Source organism: Danio aesculapii, chromosome 11 (genome assembly GCF_903798145.1).
Source record: "Danio aesculapii chromosome 11, fDanAes4.1, whole genome shotgun sequence".
Lineage (NCBI taxonomy): Eukaryota > Metazoa > Chordata > Actinopteri > Cypriniformes > Danionidae > Danio > Danio aesculapii.
The window spans coordinates 1,725,872-1,749,805 of NC_079445.1; the positions used below are offsets into that span (position 1 = coordinate 1,725,872).

General features: G+C 39.8%; 1 protein-coding gene across 1 annotated transcript in view; it reads left to right on the forward strand.

Moving 5' to 3' along the window:
• Positions 1-23,934, forward strand: part of lrp1aa (low density lipoprotein receptor-related protein 1Aa) — a 239,829-nt gene that overhangs the window by 140,492 nt on the left and 75,403 nt on the right. Inside the window, exons 28-42 of the mRNA XM_056467699.1 lie at positions 1,382-1,513; positions 4,887-5,114; positions 6,179-6,353; positions 6,467-6,561; positions 7,636-7,785; positions 7,862-8,002; positions 8,596-8,721; positions 10,289-10,420; positions 10,518-10,652; positions 10,732-10,861; positions 11,997-12,123; positions 14,843-14,994; positions 15,569-15,693; positions 17,362-17,736; positions 22,049-22,238. Coding sequence (XP_056323674.1) covers positions 1,382-1,513; positions 4,887-5,114; positions 6,179-6,353; positions 6,467-6,561; positions 7,636-7,785; positions 7,862-8,002; positions 8,596-8,721; positions 10,289-10,420; positions 10,518-10,652; positions 10,732-10,861; positions 11,997-12,123; positions 14,843-14,994; positions 15,569-15,693; positions 17,362-17,736; positions 22,049-22,238 — 2,413 coding nt within the window. The remainder of the gene's footprint in view (positions 1-1,381; positions 1,514-4,886; positions 5,115-6,178; positions 6,354-6,466; positions 6,562-7,635; positions 7,786-7,861; positions 8,003-8,595; positions 8,722-10,288; positions 10,421-10,517; positions 10,653-10,731; positions 10,862-11,996; positions 12,124-14,842; positions 14,995-15,568; positions 15,694-17,361; positions 17,737-22,048; positions 22,239-23,934) is intronic.

Below are 23,934 nucleotides of genomic sequence, written 5' to 3' on the forward strand. Positions count from 1 at the left end.
GAGTCCAGGGGTCAGATGGAGAGCAGGGTCTTGTCTTGATGGACACTTGTGTTGATGCTGTTTGGCTCTTAATAAAGCAGCTTGTGAATAAACTTGCCATGATGCTTTAGCTCAGTGACTTCATCTTATTGAGGCCGACATCTGTTTATTCCTGTCAGACTGAGCGGATGAATAGATTCAGACATGCTTTCACTAGATCTTTAACCTATTTGATTTCTCTTTCTTACTTATGTTTCTTCGAGCTTCCTATGCTTTTCAAAATATTGCACAGATCTAGTATGATCCAAACAAAATAAGCTCACTTGGTCTGAGGATGTGATTGGTTAAAGGGATAGTTCACCTAAAAATGAAGTTAATTTATTCATTCATTCATTTTCTTTTCGGCTTAGTCACTTTATTCATCAGGGGTCGCCACAGCGGAATGAACCGCCAACTTATCCAGCATATGTTTTACACAGCGGATGCCCTTCCACCTGCAACCCATTTCTGGGAAACACCCATACACTTTAGCTTACCCAATTCTCCTATACTGCATGTCTTTGGACTTGTGGGAGAAAACGGAGCACCCGGAGGAAACGAACACAGGTAGAACATGCAAACTCCACACAGAAATGCCAACTGACCCACCCGAGGCTCGAACCAGTGACCTTCTTGCTATGAGGCGATCATGCTACCCACTGCGCCGGCGTAATGGATTTGCGTGTATTTGAATTGTGTTTTCAATTTCTGAATTGTGAATTGTGTTGCGGCCGTATGAAATATGTTCTGTAAATGTTTTATTTTTGACACTGATCTGGCTCTGTAAATATTGTCCTGTCTTAACCAACCTTTTTATCAGCGAGAAACATATATATATATTCATCTTTCATGTCACGTATAAATCTCAATTTAAAAACTCTGAACATTTATGACTGTTTTTGAGGTCCAGAGTCACATGTTTTTTAATTAAACATTGGATTTAATTTCTGTGCAATCAAAAAGGAAAAGCCGCTGGTCATTTTCACAGAAAACGATATTCATATAATTCGTTTTTCTTCCAGTGCAGAGTTTATTAACGATTCCAGACACACAAATGAATCATCCTTTCTTATAATTGATATAAAATGGGTTTCCAAAACGTGTTTAAGTTTGACATTTAAAGTTAATTTATCTTTATCGCCTGCTGGCGTGCAGTGAAGTTCTCTTGAACACCCAGGGTATCATTTATACTCTATTTTTACATAATTGATTTAATATTCCAGTAAAATTCACGGCTGTGGATGCAAACAGCATTTTTAGATGAATGAAGCTTCACTCCGACATCAGGTCTCATCTGGAGGTGCGTCTTTCTGTTTTGTGCTGTCGATTAAATGTGCATGTGGTCTTTTATTTGTGTGTCCAGCGCCGAACCCGTGTGCTGCTCGAGGAGGTCTGGGTCCATGTTCTCATCTGTGTCTGATCAACTATAACCAGACGTTCTCCTGCGCCTGTCCACATCTCATGAGGCTCAGAGAAGACAACCACACATGCTACGGTGAGAGAAACGCAGATTACAGATGAAAAAAAATGAACATTTAACACATCATTTAAGGCCCCGGTGTACTTCAAACTAGGCCCGTGACAAGATATTATAGAAATCATTGAGATAAGTGAGATTATTGTTATTTTAGGAGTAATTTATTCCTGTAATTACACAACAGTATCTACAGATGAAGTCAAAATTATTAGCGCTCCTGTGATTTATTTATTTCTTTTTATTTTTCTAATATTTCCCAAATTATGTGAAACAGAGCAAGGAAGTTTTCACAGTATTTCCTATAATATTTTTTCTTCTGGAGAAAGTTTTATTTGTTTTATTTCGGCTAGAATAAAAGAAGTTTAGAATTTTTTTAAAGCCATTTTAAGGTCAATATTATTAGCCCCCTTCAGCAATATTAGTTTTGGATTGTCTCCAGAACAAACCACTGTTATATAATGACTTGCCTAATTACCCTAACTTTACCCTAATTGAGCTAATTAAACCTTTAAAGGTGCTGTATGTACGTTTTTGGCTTTTTTAAAGCATATAAATACCATCATATGTTTACAGATATTACAGAAACATGCTCAGTGAACATTCTTGTTTATCTCTTGTTCTCCTGTGAGAAACAGAAGCCATTTCTAATATATTAACTCAAGGTGTTGGTCAGAACAAATCTCATTTTAATACTGAGAATATTCCTTCTAACGCGTGCCGTTACTTTTAACACGGTTTAAATCACTCGCTCCTGTCCTCAATCTGGCAACCTGCGCTTGCGTTTGTTTTGATCCAGGAGTGTAATACCTAGTTCAACCACTGGGTGTCAAACTTACATCCTGCACCTTTAAATGTCACTTTAAGCTGAATACTAGTATCTAGTCAAATATCATGTACTGTCATCATGGCAAAGATAAAAGAAATTAATTATTATGAGTTTGTTTCTTCTGTTGAACGCAAATGAAAAATATTATGGAAGTCAATGGGTGTTTTTATTCCAGCATTCTGTAAAATATCTTCCTTTGTGTTCAACAGAAGAAATAAACTCAAAAAAGCTGAAGTTGTAACACGGGGAGTGACAAAGACAACTTAGGTTTAGGATCCACGTGCAGGTTTATTCAAACTCAGGGAGGCAATGGTCAACACAGGTGCAAACAGATGTATGAAGGCAGTCCAGAATCGTAATCAGTCACAGGCGAGAGGTCGGTAGACAGGCAGCAGACAAGGAGAAAGGGAAACCAGGCAAAGATCAAAAACACAGAGGAACAAGACTAAGGGAAATGGTTGTAATGTCACTATACAGTAAAACAAGACTCGGCCATGTGAATGAGTGTGTGTGCTGCTTAAATAGTGTATGTAATCAGTCTAGAAGCTGCAACAGCTGTGGGAGTCTAATCAGTGGAAATGAGGAAGCGTGTGTGTGTGTGAACGGAGTGCATGTATGAATATGTAGTCCTTGAATGGCGGATTTGTAGTCCATGTGTGTGAGATCCAGCGATCTGGGAGTTATGATCGCTGATGATCGTGACAGAAGTAAAGGATGAGGAAATGATGACAGGATTAGAAATTTTTGGTGAACTGTCCCTTATGACGTGTGTCATAATTAAATTATTATTATTTATTTAGGGGGTAAAAGTGAATGTAAAGATGAATATGACCTTTTTTAAGAGCATACACTGAAATTAAATGTGGTAGCACTTTAATTTAGGGTGATTTAGCTAGTTACACATGTTCCATGCACTTACTATAGTAATTGCTAGGGCCAGACAGAATCTGCAGACATTTTATGCTATTTCTACAATTTATTTATCATAACTAAAAACTTAATAAATGAAATGAAAAATAATAGCTTTTTAACTTATATTTAATGTTTACAATGCAAATCTATCCAGATCAGGCATGGGCAAACTCGATCCTGGAGGGCCGGTGTCCCTGCAGAGTTTTGCTCCAACACTAATCAAACACACCTGAACACCCTAATTAGTGTCTTCAAGATCACTAGAAAGCTACAAGCAGGTGTGTTTGATTAGGGTTGGAGCAAAACTATGCAGGGACACCGGCCCTCCAGGATCGAGTTTGCCCATCCCTGATCTAGATCCACTTATTTGGTAAACTAATCAAGTCTATCATATAATATATCTACTAAAAGAACTGTACTGTAAATAAATCAAGTGAACACTTTCATATTAGTCAATAATATTACTGCAATTAATCTAAAAACTGAATCAATATAAATCTACACACATTTACACAAGTAAATAAATAGACTCGATGGGCTGAAGATCTGTGGATTTCCGTGCCGTGTGGGCCTCGTAATTGCTGTGAATTATGCATAATTACACGTAAACTAACCCACATTATATCCCCAACCATATAGTAAGTACATGCAATTAATTAATATTACATATGAATACACTGCAAGCTGAAATGTATGTAGAAGCGTTACTAAAATGAAAATAAAAAATAAGAATAACTACACTTTAAAGCAGGCATGGGCAAACTCGATCCTGGAGGGCCGGTGTCCCTGCATAGTTTTGCACCAACCCTAATCAAACACACCTGCTTGTAGCTTTCTAGTGATCTTGAAGACACTAAATAGGGTGTTCAGGTGTGTTTGATTAGTGTTGGAGCAAAACTCTGCAGGGACACCGGCCCTCCAGGATCGAGTTTGCCCATGCCTGCTTTAAAGCCTAAAAATGAAATATAATAAAGCTATATTTACAGTAAATGCTAATGAAATATTATGATGGATTAGGAGGACGAGTTTCCGAAAAGAGAACAAAGCAGCAATTTTTTTTAATCATATTGTGAATTACACATGGCATTGAGTTTCTCTACACGTAACAGAAGAGCTCCTGGTGATTTTCCTCACAGAACTTGCGAATGTCTTTCTTAGAGTGCATTAAAGATTCCAGGCACACCCATTCGCATAATGAACACGCTATAAAATGGCTTCCAGAACTTCTCTTTGAGTTCGACTCTTAAAGTTAATAGATCTTTGTATGTCCTTCTGGCGTTGGAGGAGGTTTTATTTTGCTTGTGTCTGTTTTTAAACCACTTTATAATCATGCTCCATTAGTTCATGTATTTACTAACATTAACCAAGTATGAATAATCTTGTGGAGCGTTAATTAAACATAACATAATGCATTATTAAAACCCAAAGTTGCGCTTGTTAACATTACTCACTATTTAGGATGGTAACTAAATAGTGAGTTAACATAAACGAATGTTATTTAACCTAAATAACATGAACCACGGTTAACTAAGATGAATAAATACCATAATGAGTGTATTATTAATTGTTTATTCGTGCTAGTAATTACGTGAAGTAATGGAGCATTATTTCTGGCCTCAGATCAGTGATGTGTGTGTGTGTGTTTGTTTTCAGAGTCTCGACAGTTTCTGCTGTACGCGCGTCAGATTGAGATCCGAGGAGTGGACATCCATAACCCCTACTATAACTACATCATCTCCTTCACCGTGCCGGACATCGATAACGTGACGGTGGTGGATTATGACGCTCTGGAGAAGCGAATCTACTGGTCAGACGTGCGGACGCAGACCATCAAGAGAGCCTTCATTAATGGCACAGGCATCGAGACTGTGGTGTCTGCAGGTGCGGCGTTCATACACAGTAATGTTTGCGCCAAGTGTACATACATTCAGTTGAAGGTGGAAATATTATCCTCTTAAGGTTCAAGCTCCTTTTTTACATGCATTTTTTTATTTGGGCTTATTGGAACCTAATTAGAATAAAACCTAAGTATCATCTTTTGATATGATGTCCTTTTAGAGAAGAATGATGTCCATGATGTCCATTAAACACTTTTTCCTGACTGTTTTTTAATGCATTAATAACACACACATATTTTTGAACATGTTTTGTCTATCAGAGAGTAGAAACAACATTTTCTGCCCATTTTGGACAGTTTAAAATAGTGTTTGGGACATTTCATATGCCTCAGAACAATTGCAGGATGTCACTGTATGTCTGTCACAAAATCTAAAACCTTCAAAGTATTTAAGAGCTAAAATGTGCTGTCCATGTATGTGGTCACTAAGCCCTAGCAGGTTAAGTGTAAATTTCTGTTCAAACATGCACCCAAAACCCAGAGTGTCCATTTAATCTCCGCTTGAAATCGCGTGTACAGAATTCGTTTAGGAAACAGTGTGTATTTATCCATATGGAGCGCGTCAGCTGACAGTCACGCACCGCTACAGGAACTGACTGTTTTGAGGATTGCATAGGAGGGTCGACGGCGCCTGTAATAGAAAGGGAAGGGAATCCTGTCGTTTTTATATTTATTTCAAAGTGTTTTCATGCCTAAATAAAATGAAAGCTCAGAACAGATTCACATTTTAGTGCGCCCCCTGGTGGTTCGGTGGTATGGGTTGCGTATAGGGTGGATCGGCTCTTTAATGTTTATTGCCATCCTTCATAGAAAGATTAAAAATATGGGAGAAATACGGGAAAATACTTTTACGGGATGATAGCGGGATATAGTTGTAAATTACGGGAGAATCCTGGTAAAACGGGAGGGTTTACAGGTATGTGAGAATGTGTAAATAAATGATCAATCAACTATTCAAAGTTTCCCATCCTGATAGAAACAGCCGGTGTGAATCAAACAGTTGATATTTGGGAATGTTTATTGTGTGTGTTGTTGTGTGTGTGTTCAGATATTCCCAACGCACACGGTCTGGCGGTGGACTGGGTTTCTCGAAATCTCTTCTGGACCAGCTATGATGGCAATAAGAAGCAGATTAACGTGGCCCGACTGGACGGATCCTTTAAGAACGCTGTGATTCAGGGTCTGGACAAACCACACTGCCTAGTGCTGCATCCTATACTAGGGTGAGTGCAACGATACTGCTGCATTTACAGTGGAAACACACACACACACACACACACACACACACACACAGACTGTTAGTTGTTGTTAACTCACAGTGTTCTTTGACTGTCAGAAAGCTGTACTGGACTGATGGCGACAACATCAGCATGGCAAACACTGACGGCACAAACCAAACCATGATCTTCACCAACCAGAAAACACCAGTGGGTGAGTGACCGCTGATACATCGCACACACACACACAGAGACCACAGGTGCCACATTTTGCCGTGACGTTTCAAAGAGATGGAAAGTAAATAAATGGCAGCCGGATATGATGCAGGTAAAAGCATCTTTTGCGCGACCGAGTGCTCCGGTTTCCCCCACAGTCCAAACACATCTGCTATAGGGCAATTGATGAGTGTGTGTGTGTGTGTGTGTGAATGTGAATGTGAATGTGAGTGTGTATGGGTGTTCCCAGTTCTGGGTGGCAGCTGGAGAAGCGTCCGCTGAGTAAAGCATATTCTGGAATAGTTGGCGGTTCATTCCGCTGTTGCGACCCCTGATAAATAAGGGACTAAGCCGAAGGAAAACAAATGAACTAATGAATGAATGAATGAACGAACAAACAAATGAATGAATGAATGATCAAATGAATGAATAAACAAATGAATGTTCGAATGAATGAATGAATAAATGAATGAACGAATGAATGATCGAATGAATTAATGAATGAATGATCAAATGAATTAATGAATGATTGAATGAATGAATGAATGAATAAATTAATGAATGAATGAACGAACGAATGAATGAATGAACGAATGAATGAATGGTCGAATGAATGAATGAATGATCGAATGAATGAATGAACGAATGAATTAATGAATGATCGAATGAAGGATCGAATGAATGAATGAATAAATGAATGAATGAACGAACGAACGAATGAGTGAATGAATGATCGAATGAATGAATGAATGATCGAATGAATTAATGAATGAATGATCGAATGAATGAATAAATTAATGAACGAACGAATTATTGAATGATCGAATGAACGAAGAACGAATGAACGAACGAATGAATTAATGAATGATCGAATGAATGAATGAACGAATTATTGAATGATCAAATGAATGAATAAATGAACGAACGAATGAATGATCGAATGAATGAATTAATGAATGATCAAATGAATGAATGAACAAATGAATGAATGAACAAATGAATGAATGAATGTTTAAATGGCCCAGAAAATTGCAATAGTAGAAAGGATTGACTGTGTGTTTTCTGTGTTCAGGTCTATCCATTGACTTTGACGCTGAGCATCTGTACTGGGTCAGCTCTGGGAACAGCACCATCAACCGCTGTAAGCTGGACGGCTCCGGGCTGGAGGTTTTAGACTCTGTGAAGGGCAAACTGAACAAAGCCTCCGCGCTGGCCATCATGGGTAAACAGAGCACCGCACACACACTCACGATCATCTGCTGTCTCTCTTCTGAACACTAATGATGGCTGTGCTGTAGGTGATAAGCTGTGGTGGGCGGATCAGGGCACGGATCAGATCGGCACCTGTGATAAGAGTGACGGAGGAAGCTGGAAGGTGTTGAGGAACAGCACATCTGGCATGATTCACATGAAGATCTACAATGAGACCGTGCAGACAGGTCCAAAACACGCAAACACATAAATCAAATCTTATTTTGACACATCTTTTGGGAAAATGCTTTGAAAATTTGCTGACACTTAACAATACACAAGCAGAGTGACTACCCTTTTGTTATGTTGGGGGCTGTTTTTGCAAAGACTGTGCAAAAGACTGTGTTTCTGTTTGGTTTTAGGTAGGGAAAAAAAGAAAAAGGAAGTTTGTTAAATGTTATATCAGGACACGCAAAAATGGCGATATATATTAGTAGGAGGCACAAGATTTTGTATGAGACCAATTATAAAGTTGAACTGATTTTTAAAGGGCTTATAAGAGCAAGAATAAGGCATGATCTTAATTTGTATTTGTCAATAAAAGAGTTGGACAAGTTTGAAGGCATGTGGAGTGTAAAATATGTTGTGTTGAGTTAAAAATAATGTATTGTCTTTTGATGAAAACATGTGTGATTTGGAAATATGCTTTTATTTAAATCAATGAAACATGTAGTTTCAAATTTAGTATTAAATCAAGGTGTATTAATTTCTCTCTCTCTCTCTCTCTCTCTCTCTCTCTCTCTCTCTCTCTCTCTCTGCTGTGCGTGTTTTATGTGCTCAGGTTCAAACTTGTGCAGTAAAAATAATGGCGACTGCTCTCAGCTGTGTCTGCCCACATCTCCATCCTCTCGCTCCTGCATGTGTACAGCGGGATACAGCCTGCGGAGCGGACAGCAGTCCTGTGAAGGTATGCTAACAAACACACACACACACACACACACACACACAAACATACAGAAAATAACATAACTGGTCTCAGAATTATAGGGACACTTATGCGACCTTGTAAACCAGACTGTCCCTGTAACCATGTAAACAAGAACATGCACACGCACACAACACTTTCACACTCGCAGTCGTCTCATGCTTCTAGAGAAAAGTGCAATAGAGTACAGTGTGTGCATTGATCTGAGTTGTTTGTTTGTTGTTGTTGTTTGTTGTTGATTTTAGATGATTATTGTTTTGATTTCAGGTGATTGTTATTGATTTAATATGGCTGTCATTGATCTGAGGTGATAGTTATTGATTTAATATGGGTGTCATTGATCTGAGGTGATAGTTATTGATTTAATATAGCTGTCATTGATCTGAGGTGATAGTTATTGATTTAATATGGCTGTCATTGATCTGAGGTGATAGTTATTGATTTAATATGGCTGTCATTGATCTGAGGTGATAGTTATTGATTTAATATGGCTGTCATTGATCTGAGGTGATTGTTATTGATTTAATATGGCTGTCATTGATCTGAGGTGATAGTTATTGATTTAATATGGCTGTCATTGATCTGAGGTGATTGTTATTGATTTAATATGGCTGTCATTCATCTGAGGTGATTGTTATTGATTTAATATGGCTGTCATTGATCTGAGGTGATTGTTATTGATTTAATATGGCTGTCATTGATCTGAGGTGATTGCTATTGATTTAATATGGCTGTCATTGATCTGAGATGATTTTTGTTGATTTCAGATGGTTGTTGTTGATTTGATATGACTGTCATTGATCTGAGGTGATTGTTGTTGATTTCAGATGACTGTTGTTGATTTGATATAACTGTCATTGATCTGAGGTGATTGTTGTTGATTTCAGATGACTGTTGTTGATTTGATATGACTGTCATTGATCTGAGGTGTTTGTTGTTGATTTCAGGTTATTGTTGTTGATTTCAGATGACTGTTGTTGATTTAATATGACTGTCATTGATCTGAGGTGTCTGTTATTGATTTCAGATGATTGTTGTTGATTTGATTTGACTGTCATTGATCTGAAATGTTTGTTGTTGATTTCAGATGATTGTTGTTGATTTCAGATGACTGTTGTTGATTTAATATGACTGTCATTGATCTAAAATGTTTGTTGTTGATTTCAGATGATTGTTGATTTCAGATGATTGTTGTGGATTTGATATGACTGTCATTGATCAGAGGTGTTTGTTGTTGATTTCAGATGATTGTTGATTTCAGATGATTGTTGATTTGATATGACTGTCGTTGATCTGAGGTGTTTGTTATTGATTTCAGATGATTGTTGTTGATTTGATATGACTGTCATTGATCTGAGGTGTTTGTTGTTAATTTTAGATGATTGTTGTTGATTTAATATGACTGTCATTGATCTGAGGTGTTTGTTATTGATTTCAGATGATTGTTGTTGATATGATATGACTGTCATTGATCTGAAATGTTTATTGTTGATTTCAGATGATTGTTTATTGAAGTGATTGATTTGAGGTGATTGGGGTTGTGTTTCAGGTGTGGGCTCCTTCCTGTTGTACTCGGTTCATGAGGGCATTCGAGGAATCCCGCTGGATCCTGCTGATAAGTCTGATGCTCTTGTACCTGTGTCAGGAACCTCACTCGCCGTCGGGATTGATTTCCATGCAGGTGAGTCTCAATTAGGCTTTGAAACAATAATTATTGTGAAGCGCTATACAAATCAACTTGAATTGAACTGTGTGTGTGTGTGTGTGTTGTGATGCAGATAATGACACTATCTACTGGGTGGACATGGGTTTGAGCACCATCAGCAGAGCAAAACGAGATCAAACGTGGAGAGAAGACATCATCACTAATGGCATCGGTCGCGTGGAGGGCATCGCTGTGGACTGGATCGCCGGTGAGTCTCACACACAAACACACGCTTGTGACTCTTCCATGTCAGCGTCAAGCAAACTCTGTGGTGTGTGTGTGTGTAGGGAACATCTACTGGACGGATCAGGGCTTTGATGTGATCGAGGTGGCTCGACTCAACGGCTCCTTCAGATATGTGGTCATTTCTCAAGGTCTGGACAAACCACGCGCCATCACTGTCCATCCTGAGAGAGGGTGAGTGTGTGTGTGTACATGTGTGTGTGTGTGTGTTTGTATGTGTGTGTCTGTGTTTGTTTATGTGTGTTTACTGTCTGTGTCTGGTGTGTGTGTGTGTGTGTTAATGTTTGTTGATTGTCTATGTGGTGTTTGTGTGTTTTTGTGTGTGTGTGTGTGTGCATATGTTTGAGTGTATGCATTTGTGTGTGTGTCTTTGTGTTTTTGAGTATGTGTGTGTTTAGTGTCTGTGTGTTGTGTGTGTACATATGTTTGAGTGTGTACGTTTATGTGTGTTTTTTGAGTGTGTGTGTTTAGTGTCTGTGTGGTGTGTGTATTTTGTGTGTGTGTGTGTGTGTGCTTGAGTGTGTGCGTTTATGTGTGTTTTAGAGTGTGTGTGTGTTTAGTGTCTGTATGGTCTGTGTATTTTTGTGTCTGTGTGTGTGTGCCTGTGTGTGCGCATATGTTTGAGTGTATGCGTTTGTGTGTTTTTGAGTGTGTGTGTGTGTGTTTAGTGTCTGTGTGGTGTGTGTATATTTGTGTCCATGTGTGTGCGCAAATGTTTGAGTGTATGCGTTTGTGTGTTTTTGAGTGTGTGTGTGTGTTTAGTGTTTGTGTGGTGTGTGTATTTTTGTGTCCATGTGTGTGCGCATATGTTTGAGTGTATGCGTTTGTGTGTTTTTGAGTGTGTGTGTGTGTGTGTTTAGTGTCTGTGTGGTGTGTGAGTGTGTTTGTTATGTGTTTGTATTTGTGTGTATGTTTGTGTGTCTGTGTGCTGCGTGTGTATGTGTGTGTGGGTGGGGCTCTCTATTTGTGTGTGTATATGAATGTTGGTGGATGTGTATGTGTCTGTATGGTGTGTGTGTGTGTGGTATGTGTGTCTGGCTGTGTGGTGTGTGCGTATGTCTGTGCGGTGTGTATGCATGCATGTGACTGGGTTTGAGTGTGTGTGTCTGTATGTGTGTGTTTGTATCTGTGTTGATTTTGGGCATGTGCATATGTATATATTGAGTGTGGGGCATGTGTGTAAGGTGTGTGTGTGTGTGTGTGTGTGTTCTGGTTTAAACTTATAATATAAGAGACAAATGTCTTCATGTCTATCAAGTGTACTTCGTTAAACAAACGCGCGCGTGTGTGTGTTTGTGTGTGTGTGCAGGTATCTGTTCTGGACTGAGTGGGGTCAGTATCCCCGTATTGAGCGCTCTCGTCTGGATGGATCCGGCAGAGCAGTGCTGGTCAATGTCAGCATCAGCTGGCCCAACGGCATCTCTGTTGACTACCAGGTAAATCACACACTCACACACACTTCCTCTAAAATGTAACGTGTTCAATATGGACTTTTGTATGATGTCAATACTACACTACACGCTTGCTTGTGTGGTATTACTCAGCGATATCATAAAGCAGATCATTTCATATCTGGAGTTATCGGCTGATTCTGACTGCATAATAATCACAGTCAAGGCTTTTATGACTCTCAAGGCAGATTTGTGTTGGGTTTTATGCAAAGTGAGCGATAACGTGTACTTGCACATCAGATAAACACATCACACACACCCCTATTATAAATCCTGCTCATGCATTCATCTGTAAACAAGGATTTATGAACCTGGGGTCCGTTCTTCATAGCTCGCTTAAATGATCTAAGACGATTTGGCAGATCCTTTAATCTTGATAACTGATCTCTGGCTAATTTGGTTCTTCAAACAAGTCTGTGAATCAGATTAAAATGTCTGGATGAACTGATCTGAGATCGCGGCGTGTGTTGTGAAGGACAGATCTATCGATAATCGAAATCATGATCAGCAATGCAACGATTGGCTGACGGCACAGCAGCGTAATGACATCATCTGATTAATATTCAATTATTCATGTGAGCGAAATTACATCAAAATCAAAGTGAACGCTTTGTTAAATATGACACGCATAACTTTCCACCTTTGTTGTGGGTTACAGGCTTCATGTGTCAAGAGGATTTAGCGATTTATTTAGTTTTACATTTCAGATCAGATTTTCTGTACTATAGTAGCCCGGGCCTATTTTAGTTTCTTAGTTTCAGCGTAAGGAATTTAAATTAATTTTGCATCAAAAAAGCATTTTGATATCGGTAAACGTGTCTGCAAAGCATCAAATCACCTGCATATTAGCCGTCAAAACATGTGCATGACTGCATGAACTATTATTCCTTTAAAAAACAAACAAAAAACTGTTTATATATATCTATAGTCTTTCAGAAATTGCACTAAAGCTAGATCGGTACCATTTGTATCTAAAAAATCCTATTAATAAATGTCCTTTTAAATCCCCTTGGGGAGAACCACCTTGTTTTTGTACTTTTAATTACTCATTTTTATTTATATATATATATATATATTTTTTTTTTTTTTACTTATATGTATATAAGCATAAATATTATTAATTATTTAATATTAAGAATTATTATACATTATAAATGTGTATATATAAACTTTTTTTTATTTGACTTTTTTCCCAAGTCTATATAATCTATAGGTACTGTAGGCCCACACAGAATCTGCACGCGCAGAATTCTGCAGATTTTCCGCAGATTTTTAGCCCATCATTAATTCTGTTTATTTACTTGAGTAAATGTGTGTAAATCTATATTTATTCACTTTTTAAATTAATTACAGTAATAATATTGACTAATATACAAATGTTCATCTGATTTATGTACAATGCAGTGTGTACAGTAATATTTTCTGTCTTTTAGTAGAGATATTATATGAGAGACTTGCTTTGTTTACCAAATAAAGTGAATCTAATTGGATTTGCATTTTAAACATTAAATAAAAGTTAAAAAGAGATTGTTTTTTATTTAACATATTAAGGTTTTAGTTATGATACTTCCAAAATAATTCAGCAGAAATCTGCATTTTTTTACCAAAATTCTCTACAGAAATAGCAAAAAATGCCTGCAGATTTCGTCTGGCCCTATCTATAGGTTACTACTGTAAGAAAATATCAGCATTTGGTACGTACTTTTATTATTACCTTTGCTTGAAATGAGCCAATCTAATCCTTTATATTAAATAAACCTGCTCCCAAGCAGGTTTGAGCTACCAGAACTGTTGCTATGACAACAACTCTCAGGTTAGTTTTGAAAAACGAAACGATCCATCGTCCAGTCAAATCGTCAATAACCAAAGCCTGCTAATTGAGTAATCCACGTACGAGGAACGGACCCCAGGGGTCTCTTTTTGGGGTCAATAAACAATGAAAAACACTTTCATTGCGTGAAAATCTGTATTCTATACAGTAAAATACTGTCAATCAACTAGTATGACTGCTTATTTAGGCTTACAAAGGAATAGTTCACCCAAAAACTACTCTCCCTCAAATGGTTGTAAAGCATAATAAGTTTCTTTCTTCTTAAACACTAAAGAAGATATTTTGAAGAATGCTGGCACACATCAAAAACTTCCATAATAGGAAAAACAAATTACTATGGAGTTCAGTGGGTGCCGAAAATCAGCATTCTTCAAAATAGCTTCATTTGTGAAACTCAAACAGGTTTTAAACAGGTAAAACGTGAGTACATGATGCTGAGTTGAAATTTTTGGGTGAACTATCCCTTTAATTACTTTTATTAAAGGGCTCCTATTGGCTCTGCTTTAAAACTTGTATAACCTGAGGTGCAGTTTGATCACAGAGAGTGGAAGCAGATCGTTTAATCCCAGTTTCTTTGCAAATCCTGTTCTGTGGGCATGTTTATACACGTTACTATGGAGATATGTTAATATGCGCCTGTCAATCAATTGGGTGGGCGGGGAAAACCGCACTCCAATGTCAAAATTGCAGGAATTTACATACTATTTTAATGTCAGGAAATTTTAAAAAGAGACTTGTTGTGTTTTTATCAATCCAGAATGACTGTGGACACACTAAAATTACACACACTTCTGTCCAAAGAGCATCATAGGTGCTCTTAAGAGTAACTTACCCAGCACTGGTGATGATGATGATGATGTGTGTGTCCTGCAGGATGGTTTGCTGTACTGGTGTGACGCTCGCACAGATAAGATCGAGCGCATTAATCTGGAGACGGGCGAGAACAGAGAGGTGGTGCTGTCCAGCAACAACATGGACATGTTCTCTGTGTCTGTGTTTGAGAACTACATTTACTGGAGCGACCGGTCAGTATCTTTCACTGTAATACACACATCACACGTCCACACCACAGAACATTTAAAGTCCACATGAAATCAAAACCAGCCATAGTGATTTTGTTAGCTCACATTGCTAGTTTAGCGGTGATCAATTAATCTGAGCATGCCATTAAGAGAAAAATAAAATGGTTTGCGCTTGTTATCTTTAATTGGAGTCTGCAAATGCGCTTCCTGTTTGTTTACAAGTTAAATTCTCAGATTAGGTCTGTCTGAGGTATTGGGCGTGGCTAAAATACTTAACCACACCCCTCTAGCTGTCAGTCAACAAACAGAAATGGTGAGGAGGAGGAGTCTTTTAGGTTGTAATAACTCTCCCCAAACCCTTTTCCCCATCTTTCTCAATGAAACGCCTACTTTACTACATCCAATCAGCTCGCAGAAGAAAAAAACAAGCCACGCCCACTGTTTTCTCATTTAATATTACGTTTCTCTAGGAGCTACGTCACAATATGGAAAGAAGCTTCAGGTTCATTCAGACTATATTAAAAGTCTTGTAGGGAACTGTACATGTGTAAAGTTCACATCATGGTTTTGCCTTTAGGACTCATGCGAATGGCTCAATCAAGCGTGGCAGTAAAGACAACTCCACAGATTCAGTGAGTCTGAGGACGGGCATCGGCGTCCAGCTCAAAGACATCAAGGTGTTCAACAGAGCAAGACAGCAAGGTGAGTGTTTGCTTGATGAGTGTATCTAACAGCGCCGTGCTGGAACACAACCTCTGTGTGCGTCAATACTGTTTAAATTATTGATGTCGTTCATTTTAGTCACCTCTGCATTGGTGCATTCTGTATTTTGATAGGTTAACACACATTCTCAACATAGGCTCATTCTGAAAACGTAGCCCTATATACATATGCCAGAGGTAGGTATGGCTGCATTGCATTTAGGGTGCTTTCACACCTAGACTTTTGTTTCGTGGATGGACAGGTCAATAGCCGCATTTCCACTATCGGGCCAGTGTGAACCAGGGCTTTAATCGGGCCAGGCCGGGCCAATAGCCCGGGAGGTTGAGAAACGCCAGAACGTCCCCCGAATCAAACATCACACAACCCGTCACACAACCCGCCCACTTCAGCGGGTACAAAAAACTCAAATTATAACCACAAACACAACCTGGCATCACTACGAGAGCTGGAAGATGGAGAACACCGAAGCGATTGCTTTTTTACTGTTTGTGGTCTGTTGGTGTAAGGCCAGACAGCGATCCCTGGATAAGGACATTCGAGTTCGGCGGCATTTACTTCGAACACAGATTTTGGCTGCAAGGCGAGTGAGTTGATCAAGCGCGATAGCAAAACAAATGTAAGGGAAGAAAGCATCTTGTCTCCTCTTTACCTGACAGGAAAACTCCACCTTTGTACGTAACCCCACCCCGAAGCCCCAGTTGGCCTTCCTTGGCCCAAGGTATTTGGCGGGCCGAAAAAGGCCGGACGCTGGCCCCAAGGAAGCCCCGCTTTGGCCTGATTATGCCCCGGAAGTGATAGTGGAAACGCGACTGGCCTTGGCTCGCCCTGGCTCGCTCGTTTTAGGCGCGATAGTGGAAACGCGGCTAATCTGTGCTTTTAAAAACACTGTCGGTTGGGTTTGGGGAAGGAGGAGCGTGAGGGTATTGGTCAGTCAGTCAGTCAGTTAGTCAGTTAGTTGACAGCGGCCTCCGGTGGATTTACGTGAGGACAGCAGGCGCGAATGGCACTCACGAGAGAAGTTTGATATCTGAAAAAGTGTACACAGCGACCTCTGGTGGTTTCGCGAAAACAAAACCTGCAAAAAACATACCCTCTGGGACCTATTTGGTACTCTCCGGAAATGTATATAGGGGTAAGTTTTCAGAATGAGCCTGAGCTGTTATATAGTCAAGTTAGGGTAATTAGGCAAGTCATTGTATAACAGTGGTTTGTTCTGGAGACAATACAAAACAAATATTACCTAAGGGGGCTAATAATATTGACCTTAAAATGGCTTTAAAAAATTAAAAGCTGCTTTTATTCTAGCTGAAATAAAACAAATAAGACTTTCTCCAGAAGAAAAAATATTATAGGAAATACTGTGAAAATTTCCTGAATCTGTTCAACATCATTTAGGAAATATTAGAAAAAGAAAAAAAAATCACAGGAGGTAATAATTCTAATAATAATAATAATAATGACTAATAATAATCTAATCTAATAATCTAATAATTCAACTATATGTAAAATGACCCATGTTCAATCCACTTAAATGTATTAAAAGCTAATAAGTTAACTCAATTCCGTCATGTTGCCCCGACACAAATCGATAGTGTGGAATCCAGCATGTTTTACAGTGATATGTACTTCATCCCTGTTTGTGCGCAGGCACTAATATCTGCAAGATTAATAACGGAGGCTGTCAGCAGCTGTGTCTGTACCGCGGGAACGCTCAGCGGACGTGTGCGTGTGCTCATGGGATGCTGGCAGAGGACGGCCAGAGCTGCAGAGATTACGACGGATACCTGCTGTACTCGGAGCGCACCATCCTCAAGAGTGTGCACTTATCAGACGAAAACAACCTCAACGCCCCCATCAAACCCTTTGAAGACCCCGAGCACATGAAGAACGTGATCGCGCTCACTTTCGACTACCGCGGAGGAGGAGGCAAAGGAGCAAACCGCATCTTTTACAGCGACATTCACTTCGGAAACATCCAGCAGATCAATGATGATGGCTCCGATCGCAAGACTGTAGTAGAGAGTAAGTCTCAGTCATTGTATTTCCCGAGTTTTGATGCTTTAAAAGGGAGCTGTTATGCAAAAATCACTTTTATAAACACAACAGGCTGTGAAAATACCCAGCTTCTATTGGTAAAAATATAGTAACAGTCTGCAGGAACACTTTGATCGACATTCTCCCTTTGTACGTGTCATCAGAAGGGGAAAGCCCCGCCCACTAGTGACCATCTCTCCCTCATTAGCATAATCTCGTTTTTGAATCTACCACCAGGCTGACACACAGGCATCTGTAGCTCCGCCCTCTTCTGAAAAGCGCACAATCTCATTTATATTTAAAGTGACAGTCACCAAAACGCCAACATTTAGGATCAAAGCCTGAAAGGGTCAGTCTTTGTGTGGTATTTTGAGATGAAACTTCACACACACACACACAAATGTGTAGGGACATGTTTTTTACATCATTATAGATCCCCTTTAAAGGAACTCTCCACTTTTGAGGAGCTCATTTTACAGCTCCCCTCGAGTTAAACGAGCACTTTTAGCTTAGCTTAGCATAGGTCATTGAATCGGATTAGACCATTAGCATCTTGCCTGAAAATGACCAAAAACTTTTGGGCTTTTTTTATGTAAGCCAGGGTGCGAATCACAGGGGGGTTTGGGGGGGGATTGACCCTCCTAATCAACGCTTGATCCCCCCCGAAGGAGGTCAAAACAAGTTGTATGGGGGGGTCAGTTTTTTAATAGCTCGTTTCCACTTAGTGGTACAGTACGGGTCGGTACGGGTGACCTTTATCAGGCTTGCGTTTCCACTGCCAAAAGGGGACCAATGGTACCTTTGGTGGGCAAGGTGTACAATGATGTTTCAGTCGACGTCATTCTCGCTCAAGGAAATGTCAAAGTAAAGCTGTACGAGTCGTTCACATATAATATGAGAATATAAATACTGCTGTATAAATGTTTATTACTAACCTTTCTATAAACATAATTTGATTATAACTGCAGATCAATGCGAAATAGCCTACTGTAACGTCTGTAATTATATAAAATAAATAAATAAATGAACATATATGAACACATACAGACCCTTAGAGTCTCCGATATGTTACCAATTACAGAAAAACAAAAGATGTCATCATCTACTCACTCTTTACTTGTTTCAAACCTTTATGAGTTTCCTTATTCTGTCGAACACAAAAGAAGATATTTTGAAGAATGCTGAAAACCTGTAACTATTGACTTCCATGGTTGAAAAAACAAATACTATGTAAGGTTTTCAGCATTGTTCAAACTATCTTTTTTGTTCAACAGTAGAATGAAACTCGTGGGACAAGGGGAGGAAGAGTAAATTGTAAGTAAATTAAAAAAAAAAATGTGTGAACTATCCCTTTAAGAGTATTGTTTATTTGCAGTGCATCAAATCTTCTGACAATTAAGACACCATCATTACATGCATCATATTATCAGTAAAAGTGCAAGTGAATAGAATCAAGCAGCACATTTTGACAATTATAGTGAGAGTGTGTACTCTGACAACAATATAAGAGTTAATATATATGGATGGGGGCCATAGTATTGTAGAAGTTCCCCAAATGAGTGCAGTATGATCTGAACAGCCGAAGCATTCTTCCACAGAAACAGAGATGAGCAAAGAAAGTTCTGTTGCCACAAACACCATATGAATAGAGAATAATGACTGTAATTGCACGCTCTCCACCAGAATGCCTCCTGAAAAGAATGTTGGCTTTCTGAGTGGAAAACTCTGAAACGACAATCAAAACCAGATTCACTTTAGATTCATCTGCTCCATGTGCTTTTGGAACAATAGTTGTTTGAGTTGTATTGATTCATTAGTCTCGTCCTGTGAATATTTTACATTTGATTTTACTATTCGTTCATTTTCCTTCGGTTTAGCCCTTTATTTATCAGGGGTCGCCACAGCGGAATGAACCGCCAACTTATCCAGCATAGGTTTTACGCAGCGGATGCCCTTCAAGTTGCAACCCAGTAAAGGGGAAACACCTATAAACACTCATTCACTTACACACTTAAGCTTTCCCAATTCACCTATACCACATGTATTTGGACTTTGGAAACCGGAGCACCGGGAGGAAACCCACGGCAAGACGTGGAGAACATGCAAACTCCACTCAGAAATGCCCACTGGCCAGCTGGGGCTCGAACCAGCCACTTTCTTGCTGTGAGGCAATTGTGCTACCCACTGCGCCACCCATAAATAACTAATCTCATCCTTTATTGTTTTGCACTTTCCTTCTTCATCGTCAGACTTGCAGGCTTTCCCCCTATTCCTTCGTTTGTCTTTTTGAAGCTCGGACTGTTTTCTCCTCAGCATGTGCTTTTCATTACACTGGCTCTGAACCGGTCATGTAATTAAAGCCAGGAGTAAATCTAGCAACAGAAAACACATTTGAGTTCCTGCGTCTCTGAACCGGCTCTGGAAATCAAACAATCAATCACTCGCTCATGGTTTTCATGGTTGTTGTGACTCTTGATGAACAAATACATTTAGATGTTGCTTGGTGCAGAATAAATTGTGACATGTTTGTTTTCACTTGAAGCTTTGCTGCACATGTCGATTCACACTTAGTCAAAGCTCAAATTTAAAGAGCCATGAAACCCCCCACTTTCAGTTCAAGTCTACCTCAGAATTGTTTAAAAAAATGCTCGGAGATGGGCGTAGCTCTGCGATCCGAGGCTGGAGTGGGTGTGGCCAGCAGAGCAGGGGAGAAGGAGGGTTGTTGCTAGATTGGATACGCTTGCGACCGGAAGTTAAATTAAATTTCCCATTTATTGTATTTTATTAACGTCTACCCCCACCCAAACCCTAAACCCAACCGTCACAGTAACATAAAAACAGTTGTTGTATCGAGTATTATTTATTTTATCTATTAAATGACCCAATAAATTGTATTTTTAGCGCCTACACCCACCCCATCCCTAAACCCAACCGTCAGAGTACTGTAAAAACATTATTATTGTTATACAGTATCATTAAAAAATGCTACTATATTAATGTGCATATCGTAAGCAGTAATTTTAATGCCCTGCGTCATTTCATATACACACAACCACAATTTACATCATTATAAAGATAATCCTGTTTATATAAACACTATAAATGAGGAGGACTCCTTCCTTAATCCCCTGGTCTGAATGCAGACTCAGTGCAGCAGGTCTCTTACCCTGTCTATTTCAGCCATTAGCCCTGCCGGTTATCTTGATAATTTTAAAACATAGGCGAACACTGCAGCACAGATATAGGCGATGTGTCTGAATGGTAACGAACTCAACTGATAAAAGACAAAGTCCGCCATTCTCCAATTCTCGTACAGCTCTCCGGACAAAAATGCTAGCAGCAAACCAACAGCTTTGCTGTATCAGCCCTGACAGCATCGCGGAGTAAAACATGCAAGTGGATCATGGAACAAACACATACGACCCTTCATGAATGGCTAAACACAGTGTGCCGTGGGTCTGTGAACGTGGTCTCACCCAGTCATCAACACAGGGTCTCGCAGCTTGGCACTGGCAGGTCTGTCTTGCCTTCGGAAAGCATGCGCAATAGTCTTGAATAATTAAGAAGCAGGCTCTTCTCATAGGATAAGAAAACTCTGCTATAAATAATAATGGGAAACCAACGCATCATCACTCCACTTGCAGTTTTGCGCTTCGTCACCGATTCTGATCCCGGCCCAATAATTATTTTAAACCCGGAAGATGGAATTAGCTGACAAAAGCTTAAAATGATCCAGTTTTCTCCACAATTAAAGCTGACAGGTGCTAACGCTGTCTTAACTGATGCTCAACACACACACAAATCTCTTAAAATCTCAAAAAAAAGTACTCGAGGGTTACTTGAACCTTTATAAAGGACCTATCATGCAAAAATCACTTTTATAAGGGGTTTAAACACAGCAGTGTGTGAGCAGTGTGGGAATATAACCAGCTTCTAATGATTAAAATAAATTAATTTTATTGTTTATAATCAGACTTGTTAAAAACAGTCTGCAGAAACACTTTGATTGACATTCTCCCTTTGTACGTGTCAGCAGAGGGGGAAAACCCCACCCACTAGTGACCCTCATTAGCATATTGATGTCTTGTTTTTGAATCTGCCACTATGCTGACACACAGGCATCAGTAGCTCCGCCCTGTTTTGAAAACAACACAGTCTCATTTGAATTTAAAGCGACACAATTGAAGTTTCTGGTAATCGCCTAATTTCCTTCAGCATATGTATGATATTTTCATAATGTCTCATAAGTCTTGTCGGTGTTTTCTCCAGTAATGTAGAGTACCTGTGTGTGTGTGTGCAGATGTGGGCTCAGTGGAGGGTCTGGCGTACCACAGAGCCTGGGACACTTTATACTGGACCAGTTACACCACCTCCACCATCAGCAGACACACCGTGGACCAGAGCCGCTGGGGCGCCTTCGACCGGGACACTGTGGTCACCATGTCTGGAGACGACCATCCACGAGCATTCGTCCTGGATGAGTGTCAGAAGTGAGATCTTGCACATGTTTGCTTCATTTCACCGCTAAAAATAATGGTATAAGGGATTTGTAGAGCATAAATAGTCCTCACTTTAGATTAGGCCGATGAGTCTGGGTTGTAAAAAGCCCTTGAATCTGCTGTTTGTGAAAGTGTGGGACAATTATAACAGGAAATTTAACCCAGGCTCATTATGGATATGTACTCAGGTCTACATTTCTGGGGACATCAAAATAGGAAGGTACATCTGCTCTCAGTTTTTGTTTTTGCAAATCCACCAGAGGCCGCTGTGTACGCTTTTTGATGATCGCAAATTTCTCTCGCACGTCCTCTTATCGCGTAAATCCACCACCAGAGGGCGCAATATGCACTTTAGCTGACCAAACCAGCTTGCTGTTGACTGAACCAACCAACCAACCAACCAATCAATCAACCAACCAACCAACCAACCAACCAACCAACGACCTCGTCCCTAAATCCAACCAGTAGTGTTTTTAAAACTCAATGTAGAAAAAGAAAAGCCGTCGCAACGTCATCACGTTTGTTTATTATTTTTGCTTTAGTTTTACCTGCTTTCTGGAAAGGTTCTACGCTGCACTCAAACCCCATCGTTGCGGTCAACTCCGCGTCCAAAGTCCGGCATATGCGACAAGTCATTAGGCAAACTTTTAACACAGGAAAAGCTGTCCTCATGGCGGTAAGCCGTCGGTGGTGGCGCTAAAAGAAAGAGAAGCTGTTGACGGCGTCATACCTCCCCATAGTGTTCGTTTTACAGACAAAATGCAGCCATACGTACCTCTGGCTACATAATTTGCGCTCTCCACAAATGTAGACAGGGGTACATATGCACAAATCCAGTTAATTTTTGCGGTTTTAAAACTTTGACTTTTCCAAACCGCTGTAAACCTTGAAACCAGTTATCACAACATAGTCTCATTCTGAAAAGGTAGCATATACATTTAACTATATACATTTCTGCATTTCGTCTTTAAAATGAACACTACGGGGCGGTATGACGCCGTTCCTTTTCATGTTACCAGATGACCGCTTGCCTCCGTTTGGACAGTTCTTCTGCTGTTACCAGTTTGTCCAGTTAGCTCGCCACGTCTGCGGACTTGAGACGCAGAGAGTAGTTAATCACGACAATAGGGTTTGAGTCCGGTGAAGAACGGTTCCAGAAAGCCGGTAAAACAAAAACAGAAACCAAAAAATAAAATAAACAAGTGAATAACAGTGTGAAGATGTGATAAAATCTGAAAACGTGGTAAAAATCAGGCGAGGGTTTTTCTTTTTTTGGATTACTTTTTAAAACTGTCTGTCGTATTTAGGGAAGACGGTGGGCGCTGGTTTATCGGTGCTTTAAAAAGAAACACTATTGGTTGGGTTTAGGCAGGGCTTTATTTGTGCCAGAACACCTCTGAAATCTGATCCGGCACCTCATTTTACCGATCCCCCTCCTCACGTGCACCCCTTGCCCCAACCCGCTCTTCACTTTCATCTGCGATACACCCCAACAACAACCCCCAACCCCCATCCCACCGCACAGCTCTTCAGCTTTTCATTTTTGTCCACGACAACCACCCCGGTCTTCACTTTAGTCTGCGGTACTTCTCCCCTCTCTGGGAACATGCCTGATCTGTTACCCCGATCTGTTACGGGACCACACTGTTTAGAAATTAAACACTGGGTTTAGGGAAGGAGGAGGGTG